This window comes from Schistocerca piceifrons, chromosome 3 (genome assembly GCF_021461385.2).
Source record: "Schistocerca piceifrons isolate TAMUIC-IGC-003096 chromosome 3, iqSchPice1.1, whole genome shotgun sequence".
Classification (NCBI taxonomy): domain Eukaryota; kingdom Metazoa; phylum Arthropoda; class Insecta; order Orthoptera; family Acrididae; genus Schistocerca; species Schistocerca piceifrons.
Window position 1 is genome coordinate 939,306,624 of NC_060140.1, and position 19,459 is coordinate 939,326,082.

Consider the following 19,459-nt stretch of genomic DNA (forward strand, 5'->3'; position numbering starts at 1 on the left):
TACTGTCGAAATAGAAAAGCTCATCTACTAAATTCTGTGTCTTGATTCGTCTTCTGAGTCCTTGATTCGTCATTTGAGTGCTTGTGCATCGCCTAATTTAATGCAAATACGAGGGTTGTGCAGAAAGTAAGTTCTGATCGGTCGCGAAATGGAAACCACAGTGAAAACCAGAAACGTTTTATTTGCAACAGTTAGGTACACCTTCCACCTACTTCTCTACGTAGTCGCCGCACCAACTTCGAGTTTTGTCGTACTGTTGTATCAACTTTCCAATATCCTAGTCATAGAGAGCAGTCGCCTGTGCTTTCGGCCAGTTATCTGCTTTGGTTTGCAGCTCGTTGTCTGTGGAGAAATTTTGTCTTCATAGCCAGCGGTTCTTGTGAGCAGAGATGAGACTCAGGGGGAGCCAATTACGGACTGCATCGTGGGTCATCAAACACTTCTCATCGGAAACGCTGCAGGAGCGTCTTAATTGCCCCTGCAGTGTGCGGCCGGGAATTGGCATGAAGAAGGAACTGCTCGACAGTTGTGTTATGTGGGCTGCGTCACACAGGCGAAATCCCTAACCAGACCCTCATACTTGGCGGGAGACGCTATTCCCAACGCATATTTACGTGGTCACTGTTCACTCAAAACTGAGAAGAGCGACGCGACACGATCGACGGGCATACTAGAGACACTGCCCAACACATCTGTGCAAAACTTTACCGGATTTTCCCAGTGGTTTCCATTTCGCTACCGATCGGAACTTACTTTCTGGACAACCCTCGTACATTCGATTACCTATGTTTTAATTTTGTTGATACCGATATTATAACCTTTTTCGAGACAGTGTCCACTGCGTTCAACTCCTCTTACAAGTGATTTGCTCGCTCTGTCAGAATTACAATGTTATCACACAGCTGAAAGTTTTTATTTCCCCCTGCACTTGGATTTCATTTAAAAATTTCTCCGTGGTTTCCTTTGCAGTTCTTTCCATGTAAGAACTGAATAATATCGGATATTCGAATTCGTTACAGGATCATTTAGTAATCGCGAAAGCGTTACGGAGATGATAAATAGACTCCAGTGGAGGACCCTACAAGAGAGACGCTCAGTAGCTTGGTACGGGCTTTTGTTGAAGTTTCGAGAACATACCTTCACCGAGGAGTCAAGCAGTATATTTCTCCCTCCTACGTATATCTCGCGAAGAGACCACGAGGATAAAATCAGAGATTAGAGCCCACACAGAGGCATACCGACAATCTTTCTTTCCACGATCAATACGAGACAGGATTAGAAGGGAGAACCGACAGAGGTATTCAAGGTACCCTCCGCCACACACCGTCAGGTGGCTTGCGGAATATAGATGTAGATAGATCTCTGATAGGCTACAACCCTGCCTCACTCCCTTCTCAACCACTGCTCCCCTCTTGTCCTGCGACTCATACACTGTCCAGTCACACTGATGTGCCGAAACAACCACGGACCGCTGCGAGACGTGGAGGAAGAGAGTCAGTGAGGTTGTGGAAGGTACCGACAGCGATGTGAAGCCGTCAGTGGCGTGGTCAGCTGCGCTAGGTTTCGTGGTTGACGATCCAAGGTGTGAACAGTCCGATGGAGGAAGTCCCACAGATTTTGGATTGGATTTAAAACAGAGGTGACTGGTAGCCAGGAAAGTACAGTAAACTCATCCTGGGGCTCTTCGAACCACACACGTACACTGCGAGCTGTCTGACAAGTTATATTCTCCTGCTGGTAGATATCAGTATGCCGAGGAGAACGAAACTGCATGTAGGAGTGGACGTAGTCCCTAAGGACAGGTCCATAGCCGTTGATCCGCTGTCCCTTACAGAATAACGAGATAACCCAAGGAATGCCACGAAAACACTACGCCCAGACGGGTGTTGCTGTATGTTTGCTTTCAGACGTTTCACACCGAACAAGCAGACAGACATCTGTCTGATGGAGCATGACAAGTGATTCACCTGAAAAGGCTAACTATCGCCACTCCGTGAACGTCCAGTTGCGCTACTGGTGTGCACAGTCCAGCCTTCGTCCCGATGAACAGCAGTCAGTATGGATGCGTGACCCAGAAGTCTGCTGAAGAGACCCATATTCAGCAACCGTTCGCTGAACGGTCGTTGAGGGGACACTTGTTGGTCACCCCTTTGTTTATCTGGACTGTCGACTGCTCAACAGCCGCACATCTATTCAACCGATCACATCTCTTTAGTAGTTGTTTACCCTTGTCATCAATGGCCCCTGGTACAACAGTTGGTGTACCACCGGTTTTGGATAGCGTCATTTTGCCAAGCACGGTATATTTTAACCACGCCACCACACGAACAGGTTACAAACTCCACCACTTCGTAAATGCTTCCACGTTTGTTCCAAAAGGGAATGATCGTGTCCTTTTGGACCATAGATAACTCACTCCTTTTCCGCATTACGACAACGACGACGCTTTATATGCCCTCCACTGCTAGTGTTGCCACCAGCCGTCTGTGAGTGGTTATTGCCCGTTGACGTCGAACATAGGCGGTGGTCACATTAATGTGAGTGGACCGTGTATAACTGCAATACGAACGGTCCAGTGAGTCCTGCGTGGCTCATGTTCCCACCATAATGTATTTTACACCTTGTTTTTAACTTACTTTCACCTCACAAAGTTAATTTAAATTACTGATGTCACTGAGTTGCTGCTTTTCCTGACCGTGAGCGGCGCTAGCAGCGCGTATCGACATATCCCCTCTCGTAGTATCTTTGCTCGACTATTACTTCCCGGTCGTTGTCTGTCGTAAGCAATTCGAGTCGCGAGTTCGGGTCTGCCAGTGAGTTGGAACGCGTCTGGAGCGCAGTCCGGACCTGCCAGTCAGGGAGTTGCAATGCGGCACTAGTGCAGTCGGGTTGGAGCTGTGAGGTCTGCGTCGACATGGATCGCCCGACCATTGCCGCCACGCATCACTTGAGCCGGGCCACGGTCTTGGTGGATCGTCGGTCTGACCGGACGACGCTTTTTGGCTCGCCGATCGTTCATGAGTCGGCTGTGTGTGTGTGTGTGTGTGTGTGTGTGTGTGTGTGTGTGTGTGTGTGTCGGCTCCCGATTTCTCGTCGTGCGTGCTTAGTTATTGTTGCGTATCGTCTTCGTGCAACTGTTTGTCAGGTTGTGTGTGTAGTTGGCGTTTTTTTCCACTGGTGCCTATTTTAGATGTTGACATTCTGAGGGCAGTAGGTCGGTTGGTGCGGACCAGGGAGGATATCTCCTCGGGGTGCAGTCGGCTGACTCCGCCGGCGGTCCCTGCGCAGTGTCGGAGCGTGTGTGGAGCTGCCAGATCGCTACGAGCTTCGTGGCTCACCGACCCAGGAAGTGAGAGTTGAGTGGTGTCTTAAGTACCCAAGCCACATCCGTTCATGTTGTGTTGTTCATTTCGTTGGTTCGCTGTTGGGGTTCTTTTCGTGTGAGCAACAGGGAGTGTTTGTAGTGGTGAAATCGAGCAGCCGTGCGGTGGAATTAACTACACTGCTGGCCACCGTAAATGCAACACCAAGAAAGACAAGAGGTAACACAACAAAATTTATTTTGTAAATAATATGTTGACCAAGTAACAAATGATTACGTTTACAGACGTCTGTGACATGTGGTTCCTGCCAGAATCAGTAGCCAGAGTAGCAGCCATTGTTGGAGATCACCGCTGCCACACGTCTCGGCATTGAGTCAAAGAGACGTTGGATGTGTTCCTGTGGTACAGCAGCCCAAGCAGCTTCCACACGTTGCCAAAGATCATCTGGTGTGGCAGCTGGGGATGTAATCTGGGTCACTCGTTGAGCAACCATGGACCACATGTTTTCTATCGGCGAAAGATCCGGAGAGCGAGCCGGCCAGGGAAGCAATTCAATCTGGTTATTGACGCAGAACCTTTGGACAATGCGTGCCACGTGTGGTCGCGCATTATCCTGTTGAAATATGGCTGTGGCCGAGCCCTGAAGGTAAGGAAGGACAACTGGCTCCAGCACCTCGGATATGTAGCGCCGGCTATTTAAAGTACCGGCAATGCGTACTAGAGGCGTGCGAGAGTAATATCCAATACCGCGCCATACCATAATACCCGGTGCAAGACCAGTGTGGCGGTGCATAATGCAGCTGTCCAGCATCCTCTCTCCACGGTGTCTCCACACTCGAATCCGACCATCGTGGTGCTACAGACAGAAGCGTGCCTCGTCAGTAAAGACAACGTCATTCCATTCTGCCGTCCACATCCGTCTGTCATCACACCATTGGCGACGGAGACGTCTGTGGTTCTGCGTCAATGGTAGACGAAGCAATGGACGTCTTGCGGACAGACCACTCTGCTGCAAACGGCGTCGAATGGTATGCGCAGACACTGGATGATGCGTTACAGACGCAATGTGCTGTGCTATGGTTATGGATGTCACTGAGCGATCCGTCACTGTCATGCGCACAATTTGCCTATCAGCACGTGCAGTGGTGCACCGAGGTGAATGCGATCGACCACGTCGGTCCGTCGTACCCTCCTGCACCCAACGGTCACATATCCGCATTACGGTTGTTTGGTTTCGTCCAACACGACTAGCGATTTCTCTGTATGATAACCCACAATCTCGGTAAGCCACTATCCTTCCTCTGTCGAACTCGGATACTTGATCAAACGATGTTCGCTGTTGTCTACGAGGCATAACTGATCGTCTTGTGAAACAACCACAAGGTAAACACACGTGCCGAACGTACACTCGTCGAAATCGCCAAGCCTTAAATGGCGCTATGAGGTGGCGCCACAGGCGCGCGTGATGTGCGTCTGCGCTGAAATTCTAATCAGTTGCATATCTCATCGCTGCAAACCCATGGTGTAAATTTCACTCGATTCGGATGCTTCCTTCAGGGTGTTGCATTTACGGTGGCCAGCAGTGTATATTGGTTCACTACAATTCGAGTGCACCAGCGGAATCTTCTGCCTTGTGGCCGTTAGTGTTCTGGTTATCTGTCCTGGCCACTGACGTAAATTCAGGCAGTGTTCCTTTTTTGGCGGAGTTAACTATATTACCTTATTTTAAATTCAAGTGTACCACCGGAATTCCCTGTTTTGTGGTCGTTAGTGTTCCAGTTACGTGTCCTGGCAAACTAACGTAATTTCAGGCAGCGTCCTTTCCTCATCTGTTATCGGTGTCCAACATGGTGTGTAGTTTTGACAGAGTAATACACTCTATTTTCCTTTCTTTTGCTGGTGCCTTGTACCGCGGTTTCGCAGGGTCGGCACGCTTCCGAACGGATTTGGCAAGGTTAGTTATAAGGGGTGTGTTTTATCTAAATCAACTGTGGGCCTTCACCCGCTTAAAACCTTATTCTTAAATTTAGTTACTGTCGTTCCGTTGCCTTTTCATTGAAAACTTGAAGGTTAAGGTATTTTTGAATTTTTGGAAAATCAATTGTGGGCCTTCAGCGGCTTAAAGCTTATTCTGAAAATTTCCCTTAAGCAAAAATATTGCGGCGTTCTGCCTTAAAAGATTGTGGTAATATATTTTAAAATTCTGAAATTTAATTGAGGCCTTCAGCACCTTGTATATTTTTATTCCATCCACTTTTCCTGGAGGCGTTCCTCCTAGCCGCGATATACCGGGTGATCAAAAAGTCAGTATAAATTTGAAAACTGAATAAATCACGGAATAATGTAGATAGAGAGGTACAAATTGACACACATGCTTGGAATGACATGGGGTTTTATTAGAGCAAAAAAAAAAAAACGTTAAAAATGTCCGTCAGATGGCGCTTCATCTAATCAGAATAGCAATAATTAGCATAACAAAGTAAGACAAAGCAAAGATGATGTTCTTTACAGGAAATGCTCAATATGTCCACCATCATTCCTCAACAACAGCTGTAGTCGAGGAATAGTGTTGTGAACAGCACTGTAAAGCATGTCCGGAGTTATGGTGAGGCATTGGCGTCGGATGTTGTCTTTCAGCATCCGTAGAGATGTCGGTCGATCACGATACACTGGCGACTTCAGGTAACCCCAAAGTCAATAATCGCACGGGCTGAGGTCTGGGGCCTGGGAGGCCAAGCATGACGAAAGTGGCGGCTGAGCACACGATCATCACCAAACGACGCCCGCATCAGATCTTTTACGCGTCTAGCAATATTTTTTGTTTTTGTTATAATAAAACCCCATGTGATTCCAAGCATGTGTGTCAATTTTTACCTCTCTATCTACATTATTCCTTGCTTTATTGAGTTTTCAAATTTATACTGACTTTTTGATCACTTGCAATTTTAACTGCATGTCTTCAGTCACTTTATCTTGTTGCTTTTTAAGATTTCTTGTTTCGAGGCCGTGAAAGAATTGGACTTTGAAACTCGTAGTTGCAAAGGTTCGGCTGTGTGCCGTTTTGGTTTAAAGGTGTTATTAAAGTACAATAAATTACAAATTTGAAGTGAACTGACCGATGCCTTATTTGGCACTTTACACAATCCTAATCACTTGTTCTGCCCAGTGTGTTTAGCGGCCGTGTCACCCAGTAAAACCACTACGGTGCTCAAAGCAACCACTTCGGGTAAGGGATAACTTTAGCTTACACAGTGCGGCGCGAGACGCGCAGAGGCGGCTACTGACCTGCAGGCGGCTGATGTTCTTCCACATAACGTAGAGGATGGCGGCGCAGATGAGGCTGTACTCGATGGTGCAGGGGAAGAGGAAGGGCGAGGCGTCCTGGACCAGCGAGCCCATGATGTTGGTGCGCCGGCACTCGTAGATGTGGTGCGGGCCCTTGAGGCCGCGCGCGACACGGTGGTGCGCCCCCGCCGCCGCCCCCGCCGCCTCCGCGCCGTGCCCGGACAGCACCCCGCCGCCCGACGTCACCGCCGCCAGCTTCACTGCACACCGGGAGGGGCTGCTGCACCTTCAACTGTCTACTGCCTCGCCACCGTAACACAACAAGCTTCACAGACGGTGGAGTCACCGGAGGCAGGTTTATCGTCGGGAGTGCATCAGACGCGTATGATGTCCTTGTTTCTCTATATAGTGTGTCCAGCAGTGAAAGACCTAAGTCGAAACAAGGCCTCGGGAGTAGACAACATTCCATTAGAACTACTGAAAGAGCCAGGCCTAACAAAACTCTACCATCTGGAGAGCAAGATGTATGAGACAGGCGAAATTCCCTCAGACTTCAAGAAGAATATAATAATTCCAATCGCAAACAAAGCACGTGTTAACAGATGTGAAAACTACCGAACTATCAGTTTAATAAGTCAGGACTGCAAAGTACTAACGCGAATTCTTTACAGACAAATGGAAAAACTAGTACAAGCTCACCTCGGGGAAGATCAGTTTGGATTCTGTAGAAATATCGGACCACGTGAGGCAATACTGACCCTACGACTTACCTTAGCAGCTAGATTAAGGAAAGGCAAACCTACGATTCTAACATCTGTAGACTTAGAGAAAGCTTTTGCCAGTTTTGACTGGAACACTCTCTTTCAAATTCTGAAGGTGACAGGGGTAAAATACGGGATAGAAAGACTATTTACAATTTGTACAGAAACCGGACGGCAGTTATAAGAGTCGAGGGGCATGAAGGGGAAGCAGTCGTTGGGAAGGGAGTGAGACAGGGTTGTAGCCTCTCCCCGATGTTATTCGATCTGTATATTGAGCAAGCAGTAAAGGGAAAGAAAAGAAAAATTCGGAGTAGGAATTACAATCCACGGAGAAGAAATAAAAACTTTGAGGTTCGCCGATGACATTGTAATTCTGTCAGAGACGGCAAAGGACTTGGAAGAGCAGTTGAACGGAATGGACAGTGTCTTGAAAGTCGGGTATAAGATGAACATCAACAGAAGCAAAACGAGGTAATGGAATGTAGTCGAATTAGGTCGGGTGATGATGAGGGAATTAGATTACGAAATGAGACACTTAAAGTAGTACATGAGTTTTGCGATTTGGGGAGCAAAATAACTCATGATGGTCGAAGTAGACTCACAATGACAAGGAAAGCGTTTCTGAAGATGCGAAATTTGTTAACATCGAGCATAGATTTAAGTGCCAGGAAGTCGTTTCTGAAAGTATTTGTATGGAGTGTAGCCATGTATGGAAGTGAAACATGGACGATACATAGTTTGGACAAGAAGAGAATAGAAGCTTTCGAAATGTGGTGCTACAGAAGAATGCTGATGATTAGATGGGTAGATCACATAACTAATGAGGAGGTATTGAATAGAATTGGGGAGAAGAGATATTTGTGGGAGAACTTGACTATAAGAAGGGATCGGTTGGTAGGACATGTTCTGAGGCATCAAAGGATCACCAATTTAGTATTGGAGGGCAGCGTGGAAGGTAAAAATCGTAGAGGGAGACCAAGAGATGAATACACTAAGCAGATTCAGAAGGATGTAGGTTGCTGTAGGTAGTGGGACATGAAGAAACTTGCACAGGATACAGTAGCATGGAGAGCTGCGTCAAACCAGTCTCAGGACTGAAGACGACGACGACGACGACGACGACGACGACAACAACAACCACATAGTGTCCCAGGATGAATGGGTGATATTCAGGTACATCACAGGAACGATCATTCGAAGTAAATTAGTCTGGAAACGTGGTCTCAAAAATGCAAACCTTTAGAGCTATGGGCATTTCTTCATCTGCGATACTGCGAAACGTATCTCTTCCACTGCAAGCGCTCTGCTTGCCACGTTTTGGGAGGAGGTAGTATGGACCAAAAGAAGAAAATTTCTCTAGTAAATAGGCGCTCTAAACTACATACCTTAAGAGGTGAGCACTTGTTCAGCAAAGAGATGTGTGTGTGAACAAGTGCTTGCAGCTGTTTAGTTATGCGTTTTAGAGCCGACATTTACGACACTTTTTTTATTTAGAATGATCGTTCCTGTCATGTCCTTGAATACTGACCATTCTTCCTAGGACACCCCGCATACATAAACGATGTTATGGACAGGGTGAGCAGGGTTCTGCGATTGGTAATGACGCTGTAGCAGACAAGAATGTGCTGTTGAGTGATTGTAGGAGGATACAGGAGATCGAAAAAAAAAATGGCTTCACCACATAGCAGGAACAGCACCACCTCTTGTTCGAGGAGAAATAGCCGCGAATAAGGAAAGAGAGAAAGTGATGCGGGGAGAGCACGCACCCTGTGTGTGGCCACGAACCGCACTCGCAACGACTAAACTGAAGGAGGAGTTTGCTGAAAAGATCGAGTGGGCTACAGATTAAGCTTACCCATTACGGATGTTTTACAACCCGTGACTGTTTATTTAATGTAAATACATAACCCTGCAACCAGTCACTTTCTTTAAAGAGCTATTTATTATTCCATGAAAGGTTTCGAACCTTTTCAGGCTCATGTTCAGATGGTTTTCCGGAAGTTACATATGTATTTCAAGTATAATGCTGCGTGCTGGCTTGCGACAGTATGGACGGCTTTTTTTGTTAGTATCCATCTGTCTGCTTCCATTGTGATGCCCACATGGTACCACATGGTACCACATCACACACTTTTACGCAATGTGTATGTATGCAACTGTTAAATACTTGTATAGCACATGCTGGATGCTGGCAAACTTCCGTTATTATAGTGTATATGCATACATATGTGTTCCGCCCCAGGTTTCATCTTCTCCCTGCTTCCTTCGTCATCACACAAAAGAAACAGAAAGCTACGCAGTACACAAACCCATTAAATTCACCTACATTTCACAAATTCAGACACACATAATATAGCTATCATAACATAGCTATCACACATCTGGGAAATGCCCAGGGTATGCAGAGGATGCATACGCGTTCCAACTAGGCAGCTCAATGCATCCTGGTAATTTAATAGCTCCCATTTCAATAGGACCAGTTACTGAGAAGACGTTCCTATACGTCACCCTTCATCTAGTGAGAGTTATACTTGCGGTTATTTCTCATCAAATCGCATTGAAAATGGAGCTGTAATACTTCGAATTGATCTGCAAATTTAATATATTTATCATCTCTGTGTAATACAAACACTAGACAAGGTTACTTAATCGTAGCTACAGTATTTTGTTTTATAAATAATTGAGAGCAACAGTGAGTGAGTATATGCAGAAGGTAAAGCAAGTGGTAGGCATTGATTCATTGGGATGATACTGAAAAGGGCAGTTTATCTACAAAAAAGGCTGCATGCAAAATAGTTGTTTGATCTGTACTTTAATACCTCTCAAGTTTATAATGTCGGACATATAAAGAGAATAGCGGTGCGAATGGTCACAGGTTTGACTGATTGGCGAGAGAGTGGAACGTAAGTGCTGAAAAGTTGTAACTGGTAGAAAGTCTAAGAAAGACGCTGTATATCTTGTTACAATCTGTTTACGAACCTCTTGTATATGGTGGAATAAAAACCAGCTTCAGCGACACGGTTTGTAGTGATTCACAGAGAAGAGACGTAGCTTTCTTTTGTTTATTATAGTGTTGCAGACTCCCAAAAGATTAATTAGGGGAGGACAAAAGGGAACTGGGTGGCGAGACGAACAAACCGAAGACTCCATTACGAAGAAAAAAAATTGCGGAGGTGTAGCGCCTTGGTACACTTTCGATGGCTGCAACGGACTGATGTGTGACGTGTCTATTAAAATCATTATAATTTGTATTCTGAACTCCCATGAAATTGTCTGAATTTCCAAAAGCAGCTGTATACTGTGCCACATAGTCAATAGTGTACCTTATTGCGACTGAATTCCGTTTTTATGCTTAAGACAGGATCGTAGACTGATTAACCATATTTCCTCTACTTTAGGTGACAATTATAGGAAAGTAACGTGATTACTTAAATATTGTGAAGTTTCGGGAATACTTCCCAAGATGTTAGGGTGTAGATTTTTAAGACGAGTCAATGTGGCCGGCTCTTAATTTCTGTGGCTAGTCAGCCCATCTTTCTAAAAAGTAGTGTCTTTTTTTCTATTTCATTTACGAGTGTAACAAGGGATCAGTTTTCTGTGACATTTTCGACATAAACATATAAAGCGAGTGGGGTGAAGCTACGGGAGCTGCAACAGACTTCCTCAGACTGGAAATTACAAGACCTTCGGCACATGAAATGATAATTAAATGGACACCCTAGCTGCAAACAGGCGTTGATGTACTTCATTGGGGACATGTTGAAAATGTGTGCCCCGACCGGGACTCGAACCCGGGATCTCCTGCTTACATGGCAGACGCTCTATCCATCTGAGCCACCTCGGGCACAGAGGATAGGGCGTCTGCAGGGAATTATCCCTTGCACGCTCCCCGTGAGATCCACATTCCCAACATGTCCAAACCACTACATTCGTAGTGCGCCTAATAGATGTTTGCCCATCATACTCATTACTCGTGGCAGATTAATCTACCAAGTCCCGTACGAGTTCGGGCATAGCGTGTGCGTTCGCACAAGAAGGTCAATGGCCGGGAAGCCATATTTTAACTATATATGACGGTAGTATCTGTTCCCGAAAGAACAGTTACCGTGGATGACAATGCAGCTCTGCTAGAAATGAAATGATAATTAAATGGACATCCTAGCTGCGAACAGGCGTTGATGTACTTCATTGGGGACATGTTGAAAATGTGTGCCCCGACCGGGACTCGAACCCGGGATCTCCTGCTTACATGGCAGACGCTCTATCCATCTGAACCACGGAGGGCACAGAGGATACTGCCTCTGAAGGGACTTATCCCTTGCACGCTCCCCGTGAGATCCACATTTCCAACATGTCCACACCACTACATTCGTAGTGCGCCTAATAGGGAGCGTGCAAGGAATAAGTCCCTGCAGACGCACTATCGTCTGTGCCCGCGGTGGCTCAGATGGATAGAGCGTCTGCCATGTAAGCAGGAGATCCCGGGTTCGAGTCCCGGTCGGGGCACACATTTTCAACATGTCCCCAATGAAGTACATAAACGCCTGTTCGCAGCTAGGGTGTCCATTTAATTATCATTTCATTTCTAGCAAAGCTGCATGGACATCCACGGTAACTGTTCTTTCGGGAACAGATACTACCGTCATATATACCTTCGGCACATTTATAACAATAAGGGGAAGTAAATTGTTACTACAAGAGCTAAAATTATTTCCTATTCTGTCCAGTTCGTTTAAGAAAACGCGCTTCGCAGTACGCCTCGAGTTGTTAATATCATTAAATGTGCTGTTATGGTGAGCCAGTCATTGACAGTGGTGGCTCTAACGCCAAAGCGCGCTGCGCCCAATCGGTTCGAAACCTGCTCATCTCGACAGAGGGATCGTTTTCAAGGACGAGATGCGCCCGTGCAACTGGAAGCCTCTGCTCGCGTTACGGTGTGGTCTCGGAAGATCTCTGCCTAAAACCGCAGAGTCCGCAGGGCACCAAAGCAGCGCCCACGATGCTGTGCGGCGCAGGATCAGGGTCACGGGAAAATATTGCGTCTGTATCTACACTCTACGAAGCGCTATCAACGTCGTGCCAGGGCGTACTTTAATCTCATTTATTAGAGATTCTTGAGGATCACGGATGAAGCACGGGAAGAACTACAGCTTACAAGCATCTGTGCTGTCTCTTATTAGTCTATTAAAAGACATCACCATTGTCTGCATGTACACCACTATCTGCGTGTAAAATATTTAATTGCCAGACAGGTATTCGGGCATAGTGCCCACCGTCAGTAGCACATATGCGTATTATGCTCGAGCATATAACGTACGTGTCAATTATAAAATGCATATGGTGTGAAATTAAGTGGATTATTCTAATCATATCGTCGCGGTCTCTACGGGCGTCAAACTATACGAAGTGAGCTGAAGAATATTCGTGGATTATTATAACTTTATTATAACTGATTTTCACGTCTACTTTGTGTTCTTCCGTTCATAACCTCTCTAAAGGGAAATACGGAAACTACACCAGCAAACTAAGAGGGTTCAGGTAAGATTCATTAACAATTACACCGTCTTTATTTTCTCAAGTTAAGCCTTTGAGTACCAGTGGTTTCTGCTTGAAACCACCTTTGAAGTGCCAGTGTCTTTAGCATGAAATCACCGATGCTGCAGAAAGACTGAGACATCCAGTGGTACACTGTGGAACTGCTATGAAGATAGCGCATTGCAGGAGTCACTTCAGCAACTGTCGGAGCGGTGATTGCGCTACGTGATGGTAGGAGATTGGGACACGTGGTTTTTTTTTTAATAGCGATCGTGTTGAGGAGATAACTGACAGCGAAAGTAAGTGTACAGGGCTATTAAAAAGAAGGAACAAATTTCAAACATTAATTGCTTCCAAACTACAAAAGATACGAACACAGTTTCAACGTTCCTGGAAAGAGGAAAGTTCAAATTTTTATGCATTCGTGTGAGCACCATGTGTTACACGACAAATATCAAAACGGTGGCTCATTTCCTGCCAAACACGAAGCAGCTCGTCTCTCGTTATCGAATTCACAGCTTCAGTAATGCGATGTCGCAGACTTTTAAGAGTGCCAGGCATAGCGGGGATAATAGCCCGGTCTTTTACGTAACCCCACAGATAATTGTCACCAGCTCTCAGGTCAAGAGACCTGGGAGGCCACCGTCATTTAAGTTCATCTCCTGCTTCTCCCAGGTCTCCAGACCTGATACCTTGTGACAATTATCCTTGGGGTTACGTAGAAGACCTGGTTTTTATTCCCCCTATGCCCCACACACTAAAAGGTCTGCGACATCGCGTTGTTGAAGCTGTGATTTCGATAACGACAGGCCAGCTGTTTCGTGTGTGGCTGAAAATGAGACACCGTTTTGATGTGTGTTGTGTAACGCGTGATGCTCACACTGAGCGCATAAAAATTTAAATTTTTCTCTTTCCAGGAACGTTGGAATTGTGTTTCTATCTTTTGTGTTTTGAGAACAATAAATGTTTGAAATCCTTTCGGTCTTTTTGAATAGCCCTGTATGTAATGGTACTGTAACGTAAATTTGAGTTTGTATCACTGTTTTATAGCAGTGGAAATTGGTATGAAGACATAGTTATTTGTAGAAAAATTAACATTATCCGTTGGGATAGATGCCCACAGTGTATATGCAGTAGTATAATATCCAGAATATTGACAGGTACAGTCAAGCTGTATCGCATTTGATTTCGGAAGTATAGTATATAACAACATATCAACATAATTGAATAGGTTTCGGCGGACAGCGTCAGTCGACATAAGAGTTTTCTGGGTGTGGTACCGCGTCATATTGTATAAAACTACTGCTGGAGAAAACCAACGTTTTATACAATACGACGCGGTACCATACCCAGAAATTCTGTGTAAGATTTTCTAAAACCTTTCCTCCATCTCATCCTTAGTAAATGCAGCCAGTAGATGTGCGGGCGATTGCTTATGTTGTTTGGTGAATATTTGTTTTTCAATTATTCAGATTTCCATTTTATGTTAAACAGGAACCCCTAATCTCTGTGTTTGCGAGAAGTCACTTGTGTTTTTTGAAGTCCAATAGCAAAAATAATTCTCAATCAAATGTTACCTTTGAGTTACAGATTAATTTCTAACGCTACAACCACATCAGCCGCTGCTCAGGTTAACATTGGCTTGAGCAACACTGGATGTAATACCAAAAAGCATAAAGAAAGTGAATTTTATTCTAGATTCACATCGGAATGTATATGAAATTAATTTCAGCTCGAAATAGGAAGCACTCAGATTTCAGTGTTGTAAAGTTTAAAATATGTTTTTGCTCTTTACGGTCAAGAATAGAGCATTTTTACGTAACTTTGCAGGAACACAGAAGGCATCAATTTCATTTGCAAAGTAATTGTTGGATTTTATTAAGTTAACATACTAGCTTTGATGAACATTATTAGGCTTCAGGTAACTCCTTTACAGAGATATTTGTCTTTCTCAGTCCCAATGCTTAATCGAACGTCGTGCTGCATCGACGTAAACGGAGGCTATTTCCAGGATCTCCTGTGATATTTATTGACAAAGTTTAGCCCCATGCCAGTATTATTGTAAATAATTTCAGGGACAAGATTCGTTTGCTCGCTCTTACCGCCGTCTTCCAGAGAGCGTTATCAAGACTCTACCGGACGGAATTGAGGGCTTGGGGTCTGGCATGACTAGGTTATCGTGAGTGACCCTGGCTGCTTTCAGTAGCAGCATCTATGCCACAGTGTTTTGGCTCTAAAACAAAAGCCAAACAGGCACTCTTTTTCAGATAGTTCCTTGAGATGTAGCCGGCCGAAGTGGCCGTGCGGTTCTGGGCTCTGCAGTCTGGAACCGCGAGACCGCTACGGTCGCAGGTTCGAATCCTGCCTCGGGCTTGGATGTGTGTGATGTCCTTAGGTTAGTTATGTTTAACTAGTTCTAAGTTCTAGGGGACTAATGACCTCAGAAGTTGAGTCCCATAGTGGTCAGAGCCATTTGAACCATTTTGAACCTTGAGGTGTGTGTATCTACATCAGTATTCCGCAAGCCAACTTACGGTGAGTGGGGGAGGGTACTTCTGGTACCATTCTCTCTGCTTCCCACCACCCCCTTCCCTCTTCCAGACCTTACGCCTTTACTAACAGAGAATAGTCGAGTTTTCCCTGCAAGAAATGTATTGCTTCTGACTGGTCCACATATTCACCTGTCCTTATGTTAATTCAAAATGTTCGGTATTTAGTTGGTTAAAATGTATCTGCGATGTCATTTTCCATGGACACATTCGAAGTTTGCTTCAACTGATGTTATGGAATGTGAAATATCTTTGTCATATATGAATGTTATTGGCATGGGTTTGCAGTCCCATTCGAAGGGAAGTTTTAACATCCCCTAACGACAGAGCAGTGTTGAGCGGCGGTTAACGGTTGTTAACTCTGTGACGTATTTTGTTTACATAAACGAATGATTGTTTTGCGCCTACCTCGTTGCTGGAAGGAGAGGGACTTCTGTTGTACCCATAGTTGCGACTAGAGGCCCTTTCCGTTATAGGTGCGGTAACCACTTTGTAATGTGTTAACAGTAACGCAAATATCGTAAAATATATTTAAGTTAAATCAATCGACTGTTCTAATAATTTTATTAACATTAATCACCACTATATTAAAAAATTATACATGTTTCTTATTACAGTTTTAGATTGTGTGTGGGACAGTCACCATATCCCGATAACAGAGATGCATCTCACCAGCAGCAATTGTCGATGCTATTGGTGCAAACTGCATGACCAAAATATCTAACAATCTCGTCTCCTAGAACGTTTAGTACGGGGATTTGAAAGTCCGATGCCTTCAAATTATTCTGTCATTATTTCAGTTTCTAATAACACGGTCAAGGCGTCCCTTAAACAGGCAATAGCATAACTGTTAATATTTTCTTGATAAGATTACAGGTTTTCCAGCCAGTACCACGCACTTACGCCGTTGCGTAAGTAAGATGCTTCTTGATAACTGATTCATTTGAGCTAAATTTTAGAGCCATTGTTGTTGTTGTTGTTGTTGTTGTTGTCGTTGTGGTATTCAGTCCTGAGACTGGTTTGATGCAGCTCTCCATGCTACTCTATCCTGTGCAAGCTTCTTCATCTCCCAGTACCTACTGCAACCTACATCCTTCTGAATCTGCTTAGTGTATTCCTCTCTTGGTCTCCCCCCACGATTTTTACCCTCCACGCTGCCCTCCAACACTAAATTTGTGATCCCTTGATGCCTCAAAACATGTCCTACCAACCGATCCCTTCTTCTAGTCAAGTTGTGCCACAAACTTCTCCCCAATCCTATTCAATACTTCCTCATTAGTTATGTGATCTACCCATCTAATCTTCACCATTCTTCTGTAGCACCACATTTCGAAAGCTTCTATTCTCTTCTTGTCCAAACTAGTTACCGTCCATGTTTCACTTCCATACATGGCTACACTCCATACAAATACTTTCAGAAATGACTTCCTGACACTTAAATCTATACTCCATGTTAACAAATTTCTCTTCTTCAGAAACGCATTCCTTGCCATTGCCAGTCTACATTTTATATCCTCTCTACTTCGACCATCATCAGTTATTTTGCTCCCCAAATAGCAAAACTCCTTTACTGCTTTAAGTGTCTCATTTCCCAATCTAATACCCTCAACATCACCCGACTTAGTTCGACTACATTCCATTATCCTTGTTTTGCTTCTGTTGATGTTCATCTTATATCCTCCCTTCAAGACACCATCCATTCCGCTCAACTGTTCTTCCAAGTCCTTTGCTGTCTCTGACAGAATTACAATGCCATCGGCGAACCTACAAGTTTTTATTTCTTCTCCATGGATTTTAACACCTACTCCGAATTTTCCTTTTGTTTCCTTTACTGCTTGCTCAATATACAGGTTGAATTACATCGGGGAGAGGCTACAACCCTGTCTCACTCCCTTCCCAACCACTGCTTCCCTTTCATGTCCCTCAACTCTTATAATTGCCATCTGGTTTCTGTACAAATTGTAAATAGCCTTTCGCTCCCTGTATTTTACCCCTGCCACCTTTAGAATTTGAAAGAGAGTATTCCAGTCTACATTGTCAAAAGCTTTATCTAAGTCTACAAATGCTAGAAACGTAGGTTTGCCTTTCCTTAATCTTTCTTCTAAGATAAGTCGTATGGTCAGAATTGCCTCACGTGTTCCAATATTTCTACGGAATCCAAACTGATCTTCCCCGAGGTCGGCTTCAACTAGTTTTTCCATTCGTCTGTAAAGAATTCGTGTTAGTATTTTGCAGCTGTGGCTTATTAAACTGTTTGTTCGGTAATTTTCACATCCGTCAACTCCTGCTTTCTTTGCGATTGGAATTATTATATTCTTCTTGAAGTCTGAGGGTATTTCGCGTGGTTAATATATCTTGCTCACCAGATGGTAGAGTTTTGTCAGGACTGGCGCTCCCAAGGCCGTCAGTAGTTCCAATGGAATGTTGTCTACTCCGGGGGCCTTGTTTCGACTCAGGTCTTTCAGTGCTCTGTCAAACTCTTCACGCAGTATCGTATCTCCCATTTCATATTCATCTACATCCTCTTCCATTTCCATAATATTGTCCTCAAGTACATCGCCCTTGTATAGACCCTCTATATACTCCTTCCACCTTTCTGCTTTCCCTTCTTTGCTTAGAACTGGGTTTCCATCAGAGCTCTTGATGTTCATACAAGTGGTTCTCTTATCTCCAAAGGTCTCTTTAATTTTCCTGTAGGCAGTATCTATCTTACCCCTAGTGAGATAAACCTCTACATCCTTACTTTTGTCCTCTAGCCATCCCTGCTTAGCCATTTTGCACTTCCTATCGATCTCATTTTTGAGACGTTTGTATTCCTTTTTGCCTGCTTCACTTACTGCATTTTTATATTTTCTCCTTTCATCAATAAAATTCAATATCTCTTCTGTTACCCAAGGATTTCTACTAGCCCTAGTCTTTTTACCTACTTGATCCTTTGCTGCCTTCACCACTTCATCCCTCAAAGCTACCCATTCCTCTTCTACTGTATTTCTTTCCCCCATTCCTGTCAATTGTTCCCTTATGCTCTCCCTGAAACTCTGTACAACCTCTGGATCTTTCAGTTTATCCAGGTCCCATCTCCTTAAATTCCCACCTTTTTGCAGTTTCTTCAGTTTTAATCTACTAGAGCCATTACTAATTCCTAAATCCAGTATCCAACCACTAAAGGCTCAAAACCACATAAACGAAAAACTCTAAAAATAAAAGCAAAATATGTCTATTTAAAACAGCAGACAAAAATTCACTTAATGTCTTCCTAAGAGAGAGTCTCCATTCCTTCCAAGCTAATTATGTAAGTGTAGACCAGATATGGCTCAATTTCATAGATACAGTATCGAAAGCAATAGATAGATTCATATCGCATAAGTTAGTAAGAGACGGGACTGATCCACCATGGTACACAAAACACGTCAGAACACTGCTGCAGAAGCAACGAAAAAAGCATGCCAAATTCAGAAGAACGCAAAATCCCCAAGACTGGCTAACTTTTACGGAAGCACGAAATTTAGTGCGGACGTCAATGCGAGATGCTGTTAATAGTTTCCACAATGAAACACTGTCTCAAAATATGGTAGAAAACCCAAAGATATTCTGGTCGTATGTAAAGTACACCAGTGGCAAAAAACAGTCAATACCGTCACTGCGCCATAGCGATGGAAATTTTACCGATCATGGTGCCACTAAAGCGGAGTTACTAAATACAGTTTTCCGTAATTCCTTCACGAAAGAAGACGAAGTAAGTATTCCAAAATTCGAAACCAGAACAGTTCTTAGCATGGGTGACATAGAAGTAGAGATCTTAGGTGTTGCGAAACAACTCAAATCACTTAAGAAAGGCAAGTCTTCCGGTCTAGATGGTATACCAATCAGGTTCCTTTCAGAGTATGCAGACACAATCGCGCCTTTCTTAGCAATCATATACAACCGCTCACTTGACGAAACGTCTATTACTGAAGACTGGAAGGTAGCACAGGCCACACCAATATTGAAGAAAAGAAACAGGAGT

The 19,459-nt window shown here is 44.3% G+C and overlaps 1 protein-coding gene and 2 non-coding genes across 3 annotated transcripts in view; 1 reads left to right on the forward strand and 2 right to left on the reverse strand.

Moving 5' to 3' along the window:
- LOC124789239 (proton channel OtopLc-like) overlaps positions 1-19,459 on the reverse strand; it is a 259,793-nt gene that overhangs the window by 28,809 nt on the left and 211,525 nt on the right. The window contains exons 9-10 of the mRNA XM_047256534.1: positions 6,831-6,868; positions 6,609-6,800 (exon numbers count right to left, since the gene is read on the reverse strand). Of these exons, the coding sequence (XP_047112490.1) occupies positions 6,609-6,800; positions 6,831-6,868 (230 nt within the window). The remainder of the gene's footprint in view (positions 1-6,608; positions 6,801-6,830; positions 6,869-19,459) is intronic.
- Trnat-ugu lies at positions 11,140-11,214 on the reverse strand. Its single transcript has one exon. It is a non-coding gene; the product is annotated as a tRNA-Thr (tRNA).
- Trnat-ugu lies at positions 11,801-11,875 on the forward strand. Its single transcript has one exon. It is a non-coding gene; the product is annotated as a tRNA-Thr (tRNA).